At 40.5% G+C, this 17,904-nt stretch overlaps 1 protein-coding gene across 3 annotated transcripts in view; it reads left to right on the top strand.

The window, feature by feature from the left end:
• The window catches only part of sipa1l1 (signal-induced proliferation-associated 1 like 1), a 70,626-nt gene extending 54,693 nt beyond the window's left edge, over positions 1 to 15,933 (top strand). For 2 of the 3 annotated variants that reach the window (XM_008397399.2, XM_008397398.2), the window contains 12 exons: positions 251 to 538; positions 822 to 971; positions 1,380 to 1,510; positions 4,318 to 4,415; positions 4,609 to 5,090; positions 7,851 to 8,036; positions 8,360 to 8,525; positions 8,609 to 8,843; positions 9,598 to 9,768; positions 9,876 to 9,987; positions 10,078 to 10,156; positions 11,593 to 15,933. In XM_008397399.2, coding sequence (XP_008395621.1) covers positions 251 to 538; positions 822 to 971; positions 1,380 to 1,510; positions 4,318 to 4,415; positions 4,609 to 5,090; positions 7,851 to 8,036; positions 8,360 to 8,525; positions 8,609 to 8,843; positions 9,598 to 9,768; positions 9,876 to 9,987; positions 10,078 to 10,156; positions 11,593 to 11,736 — 2,242 coding nt within the window. In that variant the 3' untranslated portion in view covers positions 11,737 to 15,933. The remainder of the gene's footprint in view (positions 1 to 250; positions 539 to 821; positions 972 to 1,379; positions 1,511 to 4,317; positions 4,416 to 4,608; positions 5,091 to 7,850; positions 8,037 to 8,359; positions 8,526 to 8,608; positions 8,844 to 9,597; positions 9,769 to 9,875; positions 9,988 to 10,077; positions 10,157 to 11,592) is intronic. The other variant, XM_008397400.2, reaches the window with a different exon arrangement.
• Positions 15,934 to 17,904: the final 1,971 nt, after the last annotated feature.

Here is a 17,904-nt window from a genome sequence, read left to right as displayed (position 1 = left end):
CCTAATTTAAATTAGCTTCAGAATGTCTGAACTTCTTACAGGCTGATAAAAATCAATCTACTTTTACAGATGCAGCTCATGAGTGCATTGGGACTCAAATCGCTTTAATGTGCAAATTGTAAAAGCTGAGGCTTTGAGGCAGTAGGACAAATGTGACCTTTTATTTGTGACATTCAATATTCCCAAATCCCAAAGCCACATGAATGGCGAGGAACGTTTTAACTTAACCCGTTTGTCCCCGTCTCTGCAGGGGCTGCTCGGAGCTCTACCGAGTCCCGGTGTCTGAATACAAAGGCAGCAGCACAGACAGCGGCTCCTTTGAGTACAAGTTCCCGTTCCGCAGCAACAACAACAAGTGGCAGAGGACGTCCAGCAGCCCTCAGCAGTCCCTGACCGCTTCGCCGCAGCCCCACACCCCCAACCGAGCCATCAGCCTGGGCAGCTCGGTGGGGAAGACCCTGTCTGCTGAGAGGCTGGAGAGAGGCGCCGCCATTCCACGCAGCGTTAGCAGCGACGGGCGACCTCTGGACTCCAAGAGGTCAGAGCTGTTTAAATATGTGTTGCTAGAATATATATATATTTTTGTACAGTTTGGCTTAACTGCTCATATGAGTTTGTTCTTCTTTCATCAAATGACCCTTTTTAGCATTTGCACACTCCAGTTAATGATTAATTTATTGCTAAATTAGTCGGCAACTGGAGCTAACATTCGCTGTATTCACTCTGGCATGTTTTTTAGCTTTTCCATTCACTGTTGTTGTTCCTCACTTTCCAGTGAATACATTTCCAAAGTGTATCTCTATAACTTGTTTGTATTGCAGGATGTCTCCTGGCACTGAGAGCTACAGCCTGGCCTCCTCGCTGGCGTTGGGTCGTTCGCCTCACAACCGCAGCTCTCCCAGCAACCTGTCCTGTTCCAGTGAAGCCTCAGGAAGCTCTGCGCACTGGAGGCAGAAGTCCATGCCTGAGCAGTAAGAGCGACACTGGAATTGTTTGTCGAATGCGTCTTACCCAAACTCAACATTTGTATCCTGTAAACCTTTAACTTGCCCTGAGGCACTCGCTTTGTCCTGATTATTCATCCTGTTTATTTTAGTGACATAAAAGCGATGGTGCAATCATCACTTTTCATACTTAGAGGACGTTGAATATATAGACTTTGGCATTTCAGGCCACAGAAGTAAATTACGTTGAAAATACAGTATATTTGTCAGACAATTGTAATATTTCAAAGTAAGGTTCTCTACTTCCACCCACTACAGCCCTGAGGCAAGTTTTCATTATGTCTTCCTGCCTTTTCTTGCTCTGCATCTTTAATCACTTGTAACAAGTTTAAAAAGTATTGCCTCAGACTTGTTTGTGATTTTCTGTTTTGACAGGTTTGCGAGCAGCCGGCATTCACCCATGTCGTCAGAGAGACGGGAGGCGACCGGAGAGGGCGGATCGAGCGGGAAGTCCACCCCCAACTGGTCAAGAATGGAGGAAGGCGGAGGTGAACGAGGGTCAACAGGTGAAGTATTCCAGTGTGTCCACACATCCTTAGAAAGACTTAAATTCATGTAGCTAAAATAAAGCCTTAAAATGTCTTAAATTTGTTTTATTAAAAAAGAAGCAATTCAGCCTTAAATGCGTCAATTACAGGTCTTAAATTTCGTGGTGTGTCTTGTGGGACTTTTTTGTCACTCGAATGTTTGAATCACCCATAGACATAATCATTGGGTTCTGTGACAGAAGGTGATTGCAGCTACTGCTGACTAGGTGCTAATTTACCCTAGCTAGCTTGTTAGCTAGGGAAAAGTGCATATTTATCGCCTGTTGGCTGGATGACATTTGCCATTGTCTTACATTGCCATCCTGTGCAATGCTACATTCATTCTGTGCTTAAAAATCTATTATATAAAATATGCCTTTTGCTTTTGTACAATTCTGCTTGCTAATGGTCTTTAAAATGGTCTTAAAAAGTCTCAACTTTGTGGTGGTGAAACCTGCAGAAATCCCATATTCAATAATTGATGTTATTGAAAACTAGCTCAAATGTGCGGAGTCCCCCTCCGGCACTGTTTGCTGTTATATATGTCTGAATGCAAATGTATGCAAATGGTAATTTTAAACATGCAAAGAGTGGGTGCAGTTGATGTATGCATTGGAGGAGGAGACGGCACACGAAAGAAATCCTCCATATTTATCTCTGCTTTAAAACCCTTTGAACTGACAGGTACCGTGAGGAGTATGTGAATAGTGGTTACATAAGCTGTAACTCTGACAGGAGCCTTTCTTAACCCTCCCATCGCCCTTCTCATTCCTCCTCCCATTCCCCTGCAAGCTGTGAGTTATAAAGCCTTTACAGACGTCTTAATGTCTCTGCAAACAAAAAAAGGTGAATGTATAATAAAATCAGCAGGAAAAAGAGAGATTTTCTTTTTGTTGTTAAATTGTAAGAGTGAATGGATTTTCGTCTCTTGCACGCCTTCCTATTCTGAGGCTTATTAGAGGAGAAGCGGAAGACGGCGTCCGTCTTTCTTGTCAACACACCATCATTGTGTGCCTTTCCTTCCCTCCCTGCTTCCTGTGTGTCCCTCACTTTCCGTTGCTTTTCGTTTTCCTCTCATTCGTCTTTTAATTCTCTGTTGCAAGAATTCTCCCATCCGCTTTTAAAAAGATTTCTCTTTATATTCTAGCTGTGCATTTATGCATTCCCCAAAGTCTGCCTTTCTCTTCTGATTCCAAGCAGAATGTTGCTTTTGATTTTTGACCAATTTAGTTTCAGCCATGTCCTCAACCTGTTGCTGACCACCACAATCACAGCTGAAGGCCTCAGTCTTTCATTTTGTGGTTGTTTATAGCATTTATGTCATGATTGGTTAGGGAGGAACGATCTGTACTGGGGCAGCTGAGCTTAAGTCAGCCAAGATTCCAGCCTTCAAAAAACCCTCTCTGTTGCAGTGTGGTTTCTGTCTTTTCCTTTTCCTCCCATTTTTAACTCCTGACCCTCTAGCTTTCAGAATGATGTGGCCAAGCTCTGTCCAGAAATATCAGAAGTCACACAAAGTGCACTTCGTTCATTTCAACATTTTGTCTTGCTACCATACATTTCAGTGAATTTTTGTGTCATTTTAATGATAGATCAACGTAAATTACAGTAATGCATAATTGTAAAGTGGAAGGAAAAGGATAATGTTTTTAAATTTGTCTAATAATCTGAAAAGTGTGGTGTACATGAGAGACCGCCTTGTTGAGCCACCGTTTGGTCTTTTTGGGTACGTTTCCACCTTTTGGGCTGGGCAATATAGACATTTGCTTTAGCAATGTCTGAAATGACAGTTAGGAATGTAAATTATATTACCTAAGCATAATTCAAGTCCATCTCCTACACATGCCAAAAATTTCAGAGCTAAGATTATTTACACAAACAAAAAAACATCCCTATAAAAAGATTATCAGGTGTAATGAGGAAGTACTGTTGGAAATATATCCACCCCATCATACGATTTCAGGTTTTCAGGGTCAAATGTTATAATGATTGAATTTAAATGCATGTTGAGGTTTTCAGATTTTCTTCCACTTTACGATTGTGTGGTGCTTTGTGTTTATGACTATAAATTACCTGGAGGTTTAAAGTTGCAGCATAAGGAAATGTGAAACGGTTCAAGGGATGCTGTAAACATTCCTCTTATCTTGTTTAGATGATTCATTTATTGGAACGTTTTAAATACTAAAGTGCTTAGTTTGGCTCATCTAAAGCAAGTTTAAATCAGTTGTGATTTACAGTATACTAGATATAAATCCACAGGAACTCTAACACTCCGGCTTACACCCAGCTCTAATTAGTGCAGCGAGCCCGTGGGCTGCAGTGCAACCGTACAAAGTAATAAATATTCTAAATGAGATGGAAACTACGTTTTTAGATTCATCCCAACAGATGTTATGCTTCCACCCCAGCTCTCCCTGTGTCTCATGCTGCTGTGCTCATTAGCTGCCTGCTCTGTGTATCTTATTGCGTAACAGATAGACAATTACACAATAGTCCCATTTATGTCGAGGTTTACTTCGGGACTCTTTCATGCAGCACATCTTGCCCAGAGCAAACAAAGGGGGTGGGGGGGATGCATTTTTGTTTGATGTGCGTTGCTTTTGATGACAACCGATCTGGGATTTTGTTAATAGGCGATGAAAAGGCGAAATGAAAATAAGAGTGCTGGGTGCTTCCTGGCGGTTTTGTCGCATAATGATCTGTTGAATTATCAGCAGCTTTTCGGTGCTGCAGGGTCTGACTGCGTGTTTTGCCACCAACTCTGGTTTGGTTTGATGTTGTTGCAGAGGCTCCAGCTTCCAAGTCCGGCCAGGGCTACTCTGGAGCGCCTCGCATCCAGAGGCAGGAACAAGTCATCCACCTCTCCCCAAAGAAGAGCAGCCAGGTCAGGATGTGAAGCATTCCTCCTAAAGTCTCCTGACAGTTCAGTTTGCTCTGTAAAATGTCAGACTCTTAGTTAATTAAATTAGTACTTATGTAACATCTTGTCACAATGGGTCACTCGCTTATATAACACTTCATGTTTTCTCTATTAATGGAAACTTAACTGTTTTTATTGGGTGTTTTTGCCCTGGCAGTCAGACGGCCCGTACTCCGGCCACTCCAGCAGTAACACTCTGTCCAGCACCGCTTCCAGTGGGGGCCACAGCGACAGCGACAAATGGTACGACTTGGGGACCGGCGGCGGCTCCAGCGGTGACCAGGGCGAGCCTGAACCCAACGGCCTGGGCGGAGGAGGCTACCTCCAGGGAGCCTCGGCTGACAGCGGCATCGACACCGGCTCTTACGGAGCCTCGCATCACTCCCACTCCCACCATGGCAGCACCACCTCTCTGCTGGCCCCCAGTGGGAGCAGAGAGAACAGGGAGCGCTCTTCGTCTCCGTGGCACAGTCCAACCGAGGGAGGACGTAGGATGCTGGAGAGGTCGCCTGCTGCTGCCGAGTCTCCGGGGCCGCCGTCAGAAAGGAGCCGTGAGTCCGTGGGTCGAAGCCCACCGACTCATCTCCTGGTTAGAGACAGCAGCACTTTCAGCCTGGGTGATGGTGGATCGCATTCAAGGTCAGTTTGGACAGGATGTAAAGATTCATATCAGTCAGAATATGACAGAGGTGATTTTAATTAAAATAGTCAGACAGTCTTCAAAAGAAATGGGACGCCCTACATCAGTCTGTTTATTTTTCTGGTATATTTGTCACAGGTCTGGCTCACCAATATTTATATTTACATCTTGTATGTTGCACGATGTAAATATATGGAGCTAAATTGGGGCCATAAGGTTTTAAAACTAAAAATAAAAAATTGAAACTGGAAAAAATATGAATCTGAAAGCAGAAATGTTGACACTGGAAAAAAAAAAATCGACATTGGGACAAAGAAAATTTTGAAACAAAAAAATTGAAATGGAAAAGATTTGAATCTGAAAAGAAAAAGATCAAAACTACTTTTTTTTCCAGCCTATTTTTTTTGGCGACCATAAAAATAAACTTTCGCTTTTGTCATTAGTGTATTTAGAGGAGCCTCAGATGCTGAAGGAAAGATGAGGACAAAAGGGGAAAAAACCCTAATACTTTTAATAATCATAAAAAGTGATTTGGTCTCTGGTCTCAATCATTATTATAAGATACATTTTAAAATAATTCATTAACATGTCACATTTATCAGGCTGCTTTGCTGATTATCAGAAGGCAAGAGGCAGCATTTATGCTCAACAAATGTAATAATTATTGAATAGTGAATAAATGTGATCAAAACATTCAAATAGATGATTTTTCTTGACATTTTGTAGCCTAGAAGTTAATGCTATTGGGAGGCTCTGATAAAGCAAATGTTTTTCTATAAACCTGAAAGGAAGTGGTGAGTATTCTCTTCCTTGTCTTTCACAATCGTGTGATACTCTGCATCAGTCACATAAAATCACATTGAAAAACGACGTATTTATGAAGTGATCAGACGACACAATTAGAAAAATGTCTGAACGCTTTTCTAAGGCACTGTATGTTTGTGATGTAACRGTACATTGTGTTGAAACTTCCACCATCATGTCATATTAATAAATTTTTCCCTGTATCATATCTTTCTGTGTTTGACACAACATGGAAATCCATCTCGATCCTCCTTCCCCTACACAGATGAACCTCGGCTTATGTCATCACAACCAGCTCAATCTGTCTGTGTTTGGCAGACGACCCGCATTCCTGAGATCTCCATTCATGCAGTTCTGAACTGACTCTTCTGCACTTTATAAAGAATCGAAACAAAAGAATAGGATAACTGAAGCAGTAGGAAAATAAATCCTGTGATTTGGGACTTTGTTAGAAATTTTAGACCAAAAAATAAATAAAAAATTGTTGGTTGAACTGTTTCTGAAACACAGCCCGACTTTTTCGTACTCTGATGATTCTTGCACAGGTTTTGGGCTTGGTTAAGCTGGTAGACACATGATCCAGCCAGAGGCCGAGGTAACAATCTAAAGCAGATGGCAAAACACAAACCGTGTGTTGTTTTAAAGTCATAAACTCACTTGGTCTATTTTGTAGCTGCTTTTTTAAAATGTTTTCACCTCTTTTTATTACTTCTAATATTTATGGACTCAGTCGACTCCTATCTGCTTCCAAGCAGCCAATGCAAACAATTTGTGTAATAACTTTAAGATGCCACTTGTACACATATAAAAAAGCAACACATATATATTTAGCTTTTATAAACTAACATAAAAGTTTCACCTCTTTACCTAAGTTCAGCTTTGATTTCTGAATTTGACTTTTATTTTATTACTCATAACCTCAGCACGTGCCGCAGCGTGATTCCTGTTCTCATTACTTATGCCAAAATGTTTATACCCAAAAAGATCACATAGCAGACAGCCTCCTTCTCAGCAAGACTTTTGCTGGAAACCAAGCATAAAGAGTAATTTTAATTCCCTCTTATCTTTCCACATTAGGCCTCAGGAAATGTGGAACACATGTCCTACTTTTCAAAGCTGAGCTCGTATCTCAAGCTGAGGCGAGCTCCTATGTCCGGCTCTTCCTGTTGGAGCAAGTTCATTTCATCGGTCCAGACAGAGTTACACTATGGTTGTTTACCATCAGAGTTATGGAGGGTAAGAGAGGGAGGTTAATTTGGCTGCTGCTAATATGTTTAAGCAATAAGTACATCATGTGCCTCTTCATTTAGGTTACATGTGATAAGTCAGCACAAAGTGACACATATTTATAGGAACAGGGATACTGGGTTTAAAATAGGGGTGGGCATTTATCGTATCATTTGTTATTTATAAACGATAAATTAATTGGATAAATTCCAATTAATGATGCTTAAAAATCCCTAAAACTGTCTGTATTATCCATATTTCTCTTTGTCCAATAGAAGTGATTAAATAAATATCAAAATACTTGAAAATATGATTTAATGCAGTTACTGTGTGCAGTTTAGTGATAGTGAATGTGACTGATGTCCAAAAGAAGCGTATGCTTTTTAAGACCAATATTATTGTTTGTGGGGTTATGAAAGCTGTTCCATGCAGTCACAGCCATACAGTTGCCTAAAAAAGTAATAATTTGTATTGTCGCTTTTACAACAGCTCCACAAAATATCGGGATAAAAATTTAAGCCCATATCGCTCCCACCCTTATATATATATATATATATATATATATATTTAAAGTGTGGGACACGTTTATATTGCTACTAATCAGTATTATTTACTAAATAGTTGGATTTTGTTTTGAGCAAAACATTTACTCCTTGTTCTCTCCTTACTGAGATAATTGTAAGATAAAAATTGTTATGCATCATCTCATTTCCTTGGTTTCTCCTCAGGCACTCTGGCCACAGCTCACCCAGGGAGGAGTCGTCGTCTTCAGCCACCTCCCCTTCGTCTCAGTCTTCAGTCTCTCCCGGGCCAAAGACCTTCTACCCCCGACAGGGAGCCCAGTCCAAGTACCTGATTGGCTGGAGGAAGCCTGGCTCCACCATCAACTCTGTGGACTTTGGAGACACACGGAAGTAAGGAAGAGCGGAGAACATTACAGCAAATCTTTAACAGTGTTTTCCGAGAGTAAACTGTGATGAAACTTTAGCAGGGATTTGTTAAAATGTAAATGTTACCATATATTTGTCTTTTTATTTATTTCATATTTAGTTGGCGTTTCTCCTATGGCTCTTTATTATTCTTTTTTACGTTTTCACAGCATTTTTCTCATTACATGCACGTGTCATCAGAATACATTCAGTAGTGACATATCTGTTGCTTTATTGCCTCCTTGTGGCTGAGGGTTGTACAGCAGAAACTTTAATTTGTTATACTAATGTTATGTTTATGCTTTCAGGAAATCGCCAGGTGAAAGTGGAGATGTGGCCCCCACCCCGGCAGCAAGACCGTCACTTAGAGACATGCACTCCCCCCAGACTCATGCTAAATCTACTGTGGAGGAAGATATTAAGAGACACCCTGCTCATGACACTCCACCTCCACCAAGAAAGCACAAGGAAAAGGTAACTTTGCACAGAAACGGACAGGGAACAGAAGTAAGATTTAAATGATCTCATCCTCGCTCTCGCCCTTCAATCCGACTCAGCACGGCCAGAAGTCGCCTCCAAGCCAGCCGCTCAGCCGTCGCCGCTCGCTGCACCGCACCCTGTCAGACGAGAGCATCTATCGTGGTCAGCGGCTCCCCTCGCTGAGCGACTCGGTCACTGAGCCGGCACTCGCCACCGACGTCCTCTTCAGCTGCTCCACCCTTCCTCGCTCTCCCACAACTCGCGGCGTGCCCCTCAGGCGGCCTTCCTACAAGCTGGGAGTTAAACTTCATGGTAAGAAGGAGAAAGATTTACTTTGTACAGGATGCAGGTGTTTAAAATCCCTTAAAATACTTGAATTTTGTATAAAGTTCTTGATTGAAACTCCAATCTAACATTTGATTCAAAGCCTAAATTTGGAAAAATGTTGCTTGCAGTTTAAACCAGATATTTTCATACACCTAATAAAATGACATGTACACATACTTGGGTTAATTAGAATTACCAAAATTATTTGCTAAATGCCACAAAACAAACTGATTTTTGTATTTTTCTCTGACCGGTCAGATGAGGGACATTTCAAAACATTAAATTTTAGTTGTCATTGTCCTTGCTGTAGGATGTAGATTGTAATTACAAGACATTATTAATAACACTAATAAATGATGCTTCAAAATAGTGAATTAAAACATTCTTCTTTAGCTCATTTGTACTCTGAAGTGGGGTGCTGGAAAAGTTTGAAAATCTAACTTCAAAATTCTTAAAAAGCTTGAATTTTGTACAAACAAAAGTGTACAAACCCTGTTCTTAACATGTTTCTTTATTTTTTTTTCTTTCTGTAACAAAACTTGTGTCCCTCTCACAAAAGAATATGTTTAATTACGTGAATATTCTTAATCTGAACAGTGATAAAACATTAAAGTTGTTCAACATCTAAAAAGAACAACTAGAAATTCAGGGAAACATGAATGTGGAAATGCTGCCCCCTCTTGATTCGAAAGGTGAAGTGCTTGATGATGCGAGAGTTGTGCTCTTTTCACATTAACAGGTGACCTTTCGGCGTCTGACACGTCATTGGTGGATTTGGTGGAGCGTCATCGGGGACCCCTCCCTCAGGAGCTGATGCCCCTCCCCTCTTCAGGTAGAGACAGTCCTCTCGAGTGGACTCACCTGGTGGATGTGGCCAGTACCTTCGAGAATGAGAGAAACACACACTACAGTAAAACAAAAAATACTTGTTCTACACCTTAAAGCTCATCAACACACAGACTTCTGTGAATGCAGAATTTAGAATAACTTGAACTTTTCTCCTTCTCCTCCTTCCAGTCCAGAGAAGTTACGTGTTTGGAGATGCAAACCACCGAACCAGCGGAGCATCCAGTCCTCAGCAGCCACACATAGAGCTGCAGCCTGCTCCTCTCTCACGACCCTCATCAAGGTTTTTATCTTCACAGTGTGACAACGTTCCTCTGTTCAGCAGACTTTTGATTTACAAACCTGCTTTCTGGGATGTTTTGCATTYCTGCAGTGAGGGCCACATAGGGCTGGAGAGGAAGGTGACTAAACTGGAGGCCATGGTGAAGATGCTGCAGGAGGACCTGAAGAAGGTGAGATAAAAGTTCTCTTCTGCATCGACTCTACCATCTGGGTGATAACTTATAGGAAGGGGATCATTTCTGGGAAAATACCCTGATTGTTAAGTTTTAAGAAAATGTTTTCTTTGAATTTCAAAGACGTTTTCACAGTTTATACCTAATAAGTTGAGTTTTATGACAGGATTATCAAACGATATTTTTGGCTTTTTAGGGACTTAATATTGTAAAAAGGATTTCTAAGCAATCTAGAAAAGAATAAAGTTGGATTTATTTTTCAAATCTACATAAATAAGGGGCAAAATAGACAGTTGAGCATGAAAATAAAAAAATTTCAGTCTTTATTCTTTATTCTGTTAACTAATGTTTTTTTTTTCCATTTATTTTGAAATTATTGATTTAACACATCATAAACTACAGATGAACGGTCATACAAAAATCCAAATGGGAGTTTTTCACAGCTTTTTTTTTTTTACCTTTGGATTTGCTTAAATCAAGATTTATGGTTCTGAAACTAGTTCTGGTTTAGATACCAGAAACGTTTTAAATCCTCTAATAAAAAAATGACAACTTTTTCCTGATTTATAAATCTATTTATAGTGTAGGATAATAAGTCTAAGTGTAAGTCTCATATGTTATGAAGGAGAACTAATCTAAGCGGGATTAGGTGCTGTAAGAGTTTTGAATCATCGTTTTGTCTAAAATATTACAAACATCTTGAAGTGCACATTTCTTGTTTAATTGATAATTACACCTTGGGTAATAAAATCATTTTTTTGCACAAGCGGCAAATAGAACGAGCATCACAGTCTTCGTTTGGCTTAACTGAGTCTGTTTTTATGTCCATCCCACCTCAGCCGTGGAGTTTACTTTTGTTGTACCTTGTGGAGGCTTTTTGAAATGTCAACTAAAAAAGAAATCGGCCCACAAAGCTATTCAGTCAAGCTGTGACTCACTGTCTGCAGGCAGGAAATGTTTATATAAACACACACACAAAACTGTCTTAAAGTGCACAAGTGAAGGCAACTTTATTTTCTAAAGCTGGAGATGTACTTGAAAAAGTTTCCCTACAATCAAAATGCTGTTTTCATGTTGTAAGGATGAATATATGAGGAAGATTATAACCCTACAACTACAAGATAAAGTCTTATTCATGTGTTGGAACGGTCCAGTCAAAGTACGGCACTAAATCCAAATAGGAATTTGTGTCAATTGAGTGAGCTTGAGGAGTGGCTAAGAAGAGAGGAGTTGGTGCAGATATACTCCAAAAGACATATGCACGCCACACTTTTCAGCTTTTTGTTTGTAAAACGTTTTGAAAACCAGGTGGGAAATATAGAAAAAAAAATGGACGACTGCATGAATAGCACTGGTGAGAAAACTCGATTTCATACAGCTCTTCCCTGAAGAGCTGCTTTAGATTCACTTCCTGACCTTTTCTTCTCGCGCAGGAGCGGGAGGAGAAGCTGCGTCTTCAGTCTCAGATCAAGAGGCTCTGGGAGGACAACCAGAGACTTCAGGAGGAGTCCCAAACATCAGCTGCCAAGCTCAAGAAGTTCACAGAGTGGGTCTTCAACACTATCGACATGAACTGACCTTGTCTAAACCCCACTCACACACACACACACATCGCTCATCTGCACACACGCTGTTCGTGAAGACGCAGAGTGGGATATACTCGACCCTTTTTACAATCTTCAATTGGTTTGTAATCCCCTCTAAATCATGACTTTCTGTTTAAGTCTGGAGGATGAAATTTGCGGAACTCGTTTCTACTTGTTTGACTCCCCCGATTTTCATTCGGTGGCCAAACAGATCTCCTCTTCCTCAGCCTCAAGATGTTGACTTTCTTTCACACATATTCCAGTGGTCAGAATGGAGAATCCGCTAACATTTGGCCTTTTTACTCACCAGTTGTTCCTCATTCTCCTGCTCCCTCTTCCTCTAAAACATCCCTCAGCTGCTCTGATGAAGCAAACGCTGTTTGCACCAAATCGAAGACGCCTCAGACACCCCGTCTTAAAAGAAAACCACTGAAATGCCACACAAGCCTCTACATAACAGATCTGCTGCTGCAGCAAACAAATACACACATTATAGATCTGAAGCCACAACAGAGAAGAAAGAGGTTTTAATCTCACGTTAACGGATTCAATTTTGAATATATTTTTTGCGTCTAAAATCACTGGACATCCAGCTTTCAGATATGTTTATTTTCCAATTTACTCCTATTTCATTCAGATCTTTTTTGTACACACCCACACCTGAAAGAGGAGTGTATTAAAAGCCATTGGCAAGCAGTGCCATAGACCAAGACTGATCCTGTGTTAATTGGTCCATCTCAGCTCTACGTGTCTTAAAAGCAATAGGAAGAGGTCCGGACTCCTGGAGTTGTTTGAGAAGAAGCTGGATAAACAGAACACCTGATGTGGAAAAGGGCGTATTTGCAAGAATTCAAATCTCAGCTGCAAAAAGAGCCTTCGTCATTTTTCCTCTGAGAAACGGGGAAAATAAGAACTCATCCTCCCACTGCCTGAAAACAGAGAGCCGGCGGATTATAAATAACAGAGACAATTACGAGCTGGAACGTTTGGAGTCTTTTTAATCCCAGGTTAATTTATTTCCTTGTATTATAATTCCCATAAATGAGTTGTTCTATTCGTACAGTACAACTGACATCAGTGTTTAGTTCTTCAAGACTAATGGTCAATAGTTATATTATTTAAATGGCTTTCTTTCCTAATTCTACCTAAAGCCTGACTATATGCTTTTTATTCTGTATTATGTTGTGTTTTGTGGTGCCTAAGCCTGCTGTTGTGTTGCTTACAGTGCCCTCTAGTGGTGACCAGTGAAAAATGTCATGATTTGTAAATGTGCTGCTTATCACTTGTGTTTTATTTACATTTTCTTTTCCCAAACTCTTTTGATTCAAGGCCACAAAAACTCTTAGAACAGGAACGAGAACGAGAAGAATAAGCTGCCAGCATCTAGAGACAATCAGGTGGATTTTTATAAAAAACAAACAAACAAAAAAAAAGGAGCAGACTTAGTGTGGATGTTTGTGTGCGTGGAGGTTTATTTGTGCATTACATCTACAGTTTTCCTCAGGTTTAAGGGGACAAAATATCGCCGGGGAGTAAATTTGCACATGTTAAGAAGTATATATAACTTTTAAGGATTTGAAATGTGTTGCCATAGTGAGAATGTCCATAAGTCTTATCCAGCCGTGCCTACAACACACACTCACTACTTTGTGGTCATTTACTACCAGGCAGAGCAGGGATGTGCCTTTGAAACAGCACCCGGGGAGCAGATAACGAAGGGAAAGCCTCTTAATCTTCATCTGAATACAGTAACAAACTTTTCGTTTTGTTTTAAACCACCTTCACAGTTTTTGTAGTTTGCTGTTGCGAGGCGTTAAATGTGTCTGGTGACTGGAAGCCATCAGACAGGTCAGTAACGTGAGACGGCAAGTCGTCCCGCAAGAGTGTTTGGATATGTGTGCCTTTTATTTGTGGGAAAATTTGAGCTAAAGGACCTTGAAAAGCAAAGTTTAGAAGCCACAAAGAGAGAACTCAAAAGTTTACCCACCCCTGTTAAAATGGATGATTTTTGTGAGGCGGAGATCATTTCCAAAAGTTTCCCTTCCATGTAATTCAACTGAAAAACAAAACAAAATGATTAGGATGGCTGCCGTACCATGGTTGCATTAGTGAGCATTCTCATATACTAATAAACTGTTGAAACTGAATTTCAGCATTCTGTCTTTTTAACAGGATGTTGTTGTTTTGTGTCTCAAAGGTTCCAGTTTGGTTTTTATCAGACCATGACAGATCCTCCCTCAGGGTTTTGAGGGATTGTTGAACGTTTCCTAAAAAGTTGTTGTGTGTCTTGTGATCCTGCTTTTTTTAGTTTAAACGTATAAGGAAAACAGGAGATTCTTGTCAGATGGAGAACACGACCAGCATCTTGTCTTTTTAATCTCCTGACCGATAACTTTGTACACTTAGATCCGTTAGATTAGGGGTGTCCAAAGTGTGGTTTGTGGGCCACATGTGGCCCTTGAAGTGCGTGCATGGCCCCTGACCACAAGTCAAGAATGGTAAGGAACTTGGCCAACAAAATAGAAAACAATTGATCATGCAAAAAAAAAAATAGAAATTGTCTCTTTTTCTTTTAGTAAGGCATTGGAACCCCTTTTTTATGTTTAAGATCTACAATGATATACAGATTTCATAAAAGAAAGAAGAAGAAAAAAAACAAACTCCTGCATTTTCTATTTAAATGTTGTGTCCTGCCAATAGGTACGTTTTGCCACTTTTGACTCCACCGTGTTAAATCCACTGCAGCCTTTCAAGAAATTGTTTGGATATTTAATCCGAGTCTCTGTGCAGAAGACCAAATGCTGAAACTAAATCAAAAACTAATTCAACAAATAATTCAACAAATTATTAGTCCAATTGTTTGCACACTTAAGCAACAATGTATCAGCAGTTTCTTAAAAAAATGGATTTCTTCCCCTTAAGGAGTTATGAAATGCATCACAAGAAGCCGACATTTTAACAGGTGTGTTTACTTTTAAGAGCTGCTGTTTTTTTCCATGCAGGTGTTTTTCTGGAAACGCTTTTCTCTCTGAAATAGTTGGTTATCATCCCCCGTTCTTACAAACGCTTGAGTGCATTAAAATGTATAATTGTCGAGGTGAAAGCCCCGCTGTGTTCGCCACACATTTCCAGAAACGTGAATGTAGAGTGAAACGAGCTTAAAGAATTGTAATGTTTTATTATTATTATTATTATAGGCGAATTATTCGTTCAGCTCTGTTGTTTTGCAGAGAGGAGCCAGCAGAGTGGACTCTCTCTGCAGGAGTCTCGGTTCTGTTTTAAGAATCTCTAGTTCGTCTTTAACAGTTATACACCAGTAGATAATTACAAGTTTCATCTGGTTTTAATGGTTTTACAAGCATCTGTAGAAATCAGCCCAGAAGATGTTATTGATCCACTAAGACTTGTTTTCTGTTTAATTCAAACACATGTTAAGCAACTAATTAAGTTTCTGTACATGGGAAGAACTGTGGTTTTTGTTTCCGCAATGAAGAATGAAAAATATATCGTGCAAAGTGTATCTTATACAAAAACTCTCTGTAAACTAGTAAAGTTTCTTTTTTTTAATCTGAAAATGTTGTATTAAGTTACAGTTTACTCATAAACTCTGCTTTGTTTTGCTCGACAGGGCGGATATTTCAAATGTGAATGTAAAGATGTTTAGAAGGTCCATTTTGTTTTGGAGATCCTTTGCACAGTGTTCACGCGTTTTGGATATAATAAGGGTTAATTTACATTCCAGTGCAATTTCTTTATTTTATTTGTCCAGATGTTTTCGTGCGGCTGCCGTTCGACAAAAGGAGGATGCTTAATTTTATTTCCCCTCATAAAACAGGAACCCTACTTTTCTTTAATGCGCCACTGACCAGGTGGGGAAAGGAAAGAACAGACGGGATGTTGCACGTTTCGTCGGGATGCTCGTCACGCACAGCTTGCGAGGTCGGCGACTGCAGCAGCAGAGGGGGGATCTGCTGCGTCGTGGCGCGCGCCGTTCGCTCCTCTTCCAGGAACAAAACTCAGAAAATAAAGCACACAGCATGAAGAGGGGACCAGAAGTTTTACAAAAATACTGTTTACATCCCAGATTCATTGTCTTTGTAAGATGTAAAAAAAAAAAAAAGACGTATGACCAAGACATTTGCAGTGATCACAGTATTAAAGTTTCTGAAATAAATAAATGCTCTATCAGCTTGGTGTGCTGTCATTTGTGCTCCTCTTGCAGCGAGAGCAGCTCAGATTCAGGCCCGTCTTTTCTGTCTCCTCCTCTGGTCTTGTCTGATTGCACCTTGCAGTGAGTAACTACAGAGAGAGGAGTTGAATCTGACCTGCGGAGGCCTCAGGCTCCCACTGTTCTTCTCACCGATTTATCTGATTGGATTTTAACTGCTCCCACTGCCAGGAACAAAATCACTCCACCTGCATTTTCTTCTTCTCTCAGCATGCGGTAGCCACTGCTTAAAGGGAGGGAAGGAACCAACATCATCCAAAAATTATAATCCGTTATCCGCGGTTTGTAAAATGCTTCTCATTCTCACACGGAAGCAGAAATGCAATCATGAACTGGCAGCTGTAACAAGTTTTAATCGCAGCATTCTGCATGATCACTGGTAAATAACCGAACAACAAAAGGTAACAGCCACTTTATTGTGCAGTGAGTTGGCACCATGTCCCTTTAAAAGAGTCTGGATGCCGTTTGACACCTTAAAATCGCCTCCTTTAATGCATCTTTTTATGCATTCAAACATTAAAAGTTGAAATGTGTGGATCACAACTCATTTTTATTTTACACATCAAGATCACCAATGTTCTCCAGAGGTCTGTTGTGGCAGAATGAACTGCTAAAACTTAAAAGTATTTTATCTTTATCTGGATTTGATGAGTGCTTCTTAAAATTTACATTTTCACCAACTCTTTATGTTGAAGTTCTATTTATGTGTCTCTGATGTTTAGAGGTCCAAATAAATAGCCAAGGCGGGCCGGAGATGTCCTGCGAACCTCCAGTTTGACATGAGTTCCAATTTTTCAACCTTTTGGTATTCAAGAGTAAGACAAAATTTACATTTTGGTCTCGTCCAACCCAGACTTCTTTCTGCTGATTATTGATTGGATGAAGTGCATATGTTTCAGCAGATCTCTGCATCTTCCTCAGGTAGGTTTTACTTTTCCTGCGAGCTACTGAAGATGGTCTGTTTAATAATCACCTCGCTTCTTTACATAGTTGCAGGGTTTTATTTTGTAGGTGTATCAGAGTGAAGGAGTCCGAAACATTTTAGATTTAAATATGTAAAAATAGTTTTCCTTCCACTTCACCATTATGCACCGTTTCATATTGGTTTAGTAGATGAAATTCCAATAAAACACATAGAAGTCTAAATTAAAAAGTATAAAGGCATTCATATGTTAACTAATTAAAATAATTTGCAGTCTTCCGTCAGCCATGACTATCGGACTTCTCAAACAATAGACTTGCAAAATCAGGAAAAAACGTGTTTGATCTGTGATTGGATCTGTGATATGGAAGAACACTGTGATAGCAAATAGTTGCACATCTTACCAGACATCAATACATCATTTGCTGATCCCCCCCCCCCCCCCCTAGAAAAACCCCCCCCCCCCCCCCCCCCCCCCCCCCCCCCCCCCCCCCCCCCCCCCCCCCCCCCCCCCCCCCCCCCCCCCCCCCCCCCCCCCCCCTCCTAGAAAAAAAGCTTTTACTTTAACACATTTTTATGACTTTTGTAATGATTCGCAAACAGGATCTGCAGTTGAGACTGTTTATAAACTGATGTAACATTATCTCTGTCCACCTGCGGTGATGCACAGAGATGTTTTTGTCTTCAGAGGTTCAGTCGCTCCTGGGTCGGTGCAGAGAAAGTGTTAAATGAGGAAGTGGCAATTCATGAATCATCCTACCGGAGGATGCAGAATCAGCTGGACCGTCTTACCAGGGGCTTCAGGTTTGAGGATCCCAAACAGAAGTAACCTGCTTTGCTTTTATGCCTGTTGATTCGCAAATGCAAATCCACCATGTCATCCTGGTGCACCCAGAATTACATGAACAATCTGCTGAGTTTGATTGTGGTTATAATTGGGATGAAATTAGACTTTATATGATTACATTTGAATTCAGATCTGATTCATTCGAGATTAATGTGAAGTGTG

Source organism: Poecilia reticulata, linkage group LG21 (genome assembly GCF_000633615.1).
Source record: "Poecilia reticulata strain Guanapo linkage group LG21, Guppy_female_1.0+MT, whole genome shotgun sequence".
NCBI lineage: Eukaryota > Metazoa > Chordata > Actinopteri > Cyprinodontiformes > Poeciliidae > Poecilia > Poecilia reticulata.
Note: the sequence above shows the minus strand (reverse complement) of the source record. Positions and strands in the feature narration are given on the sequence as shown.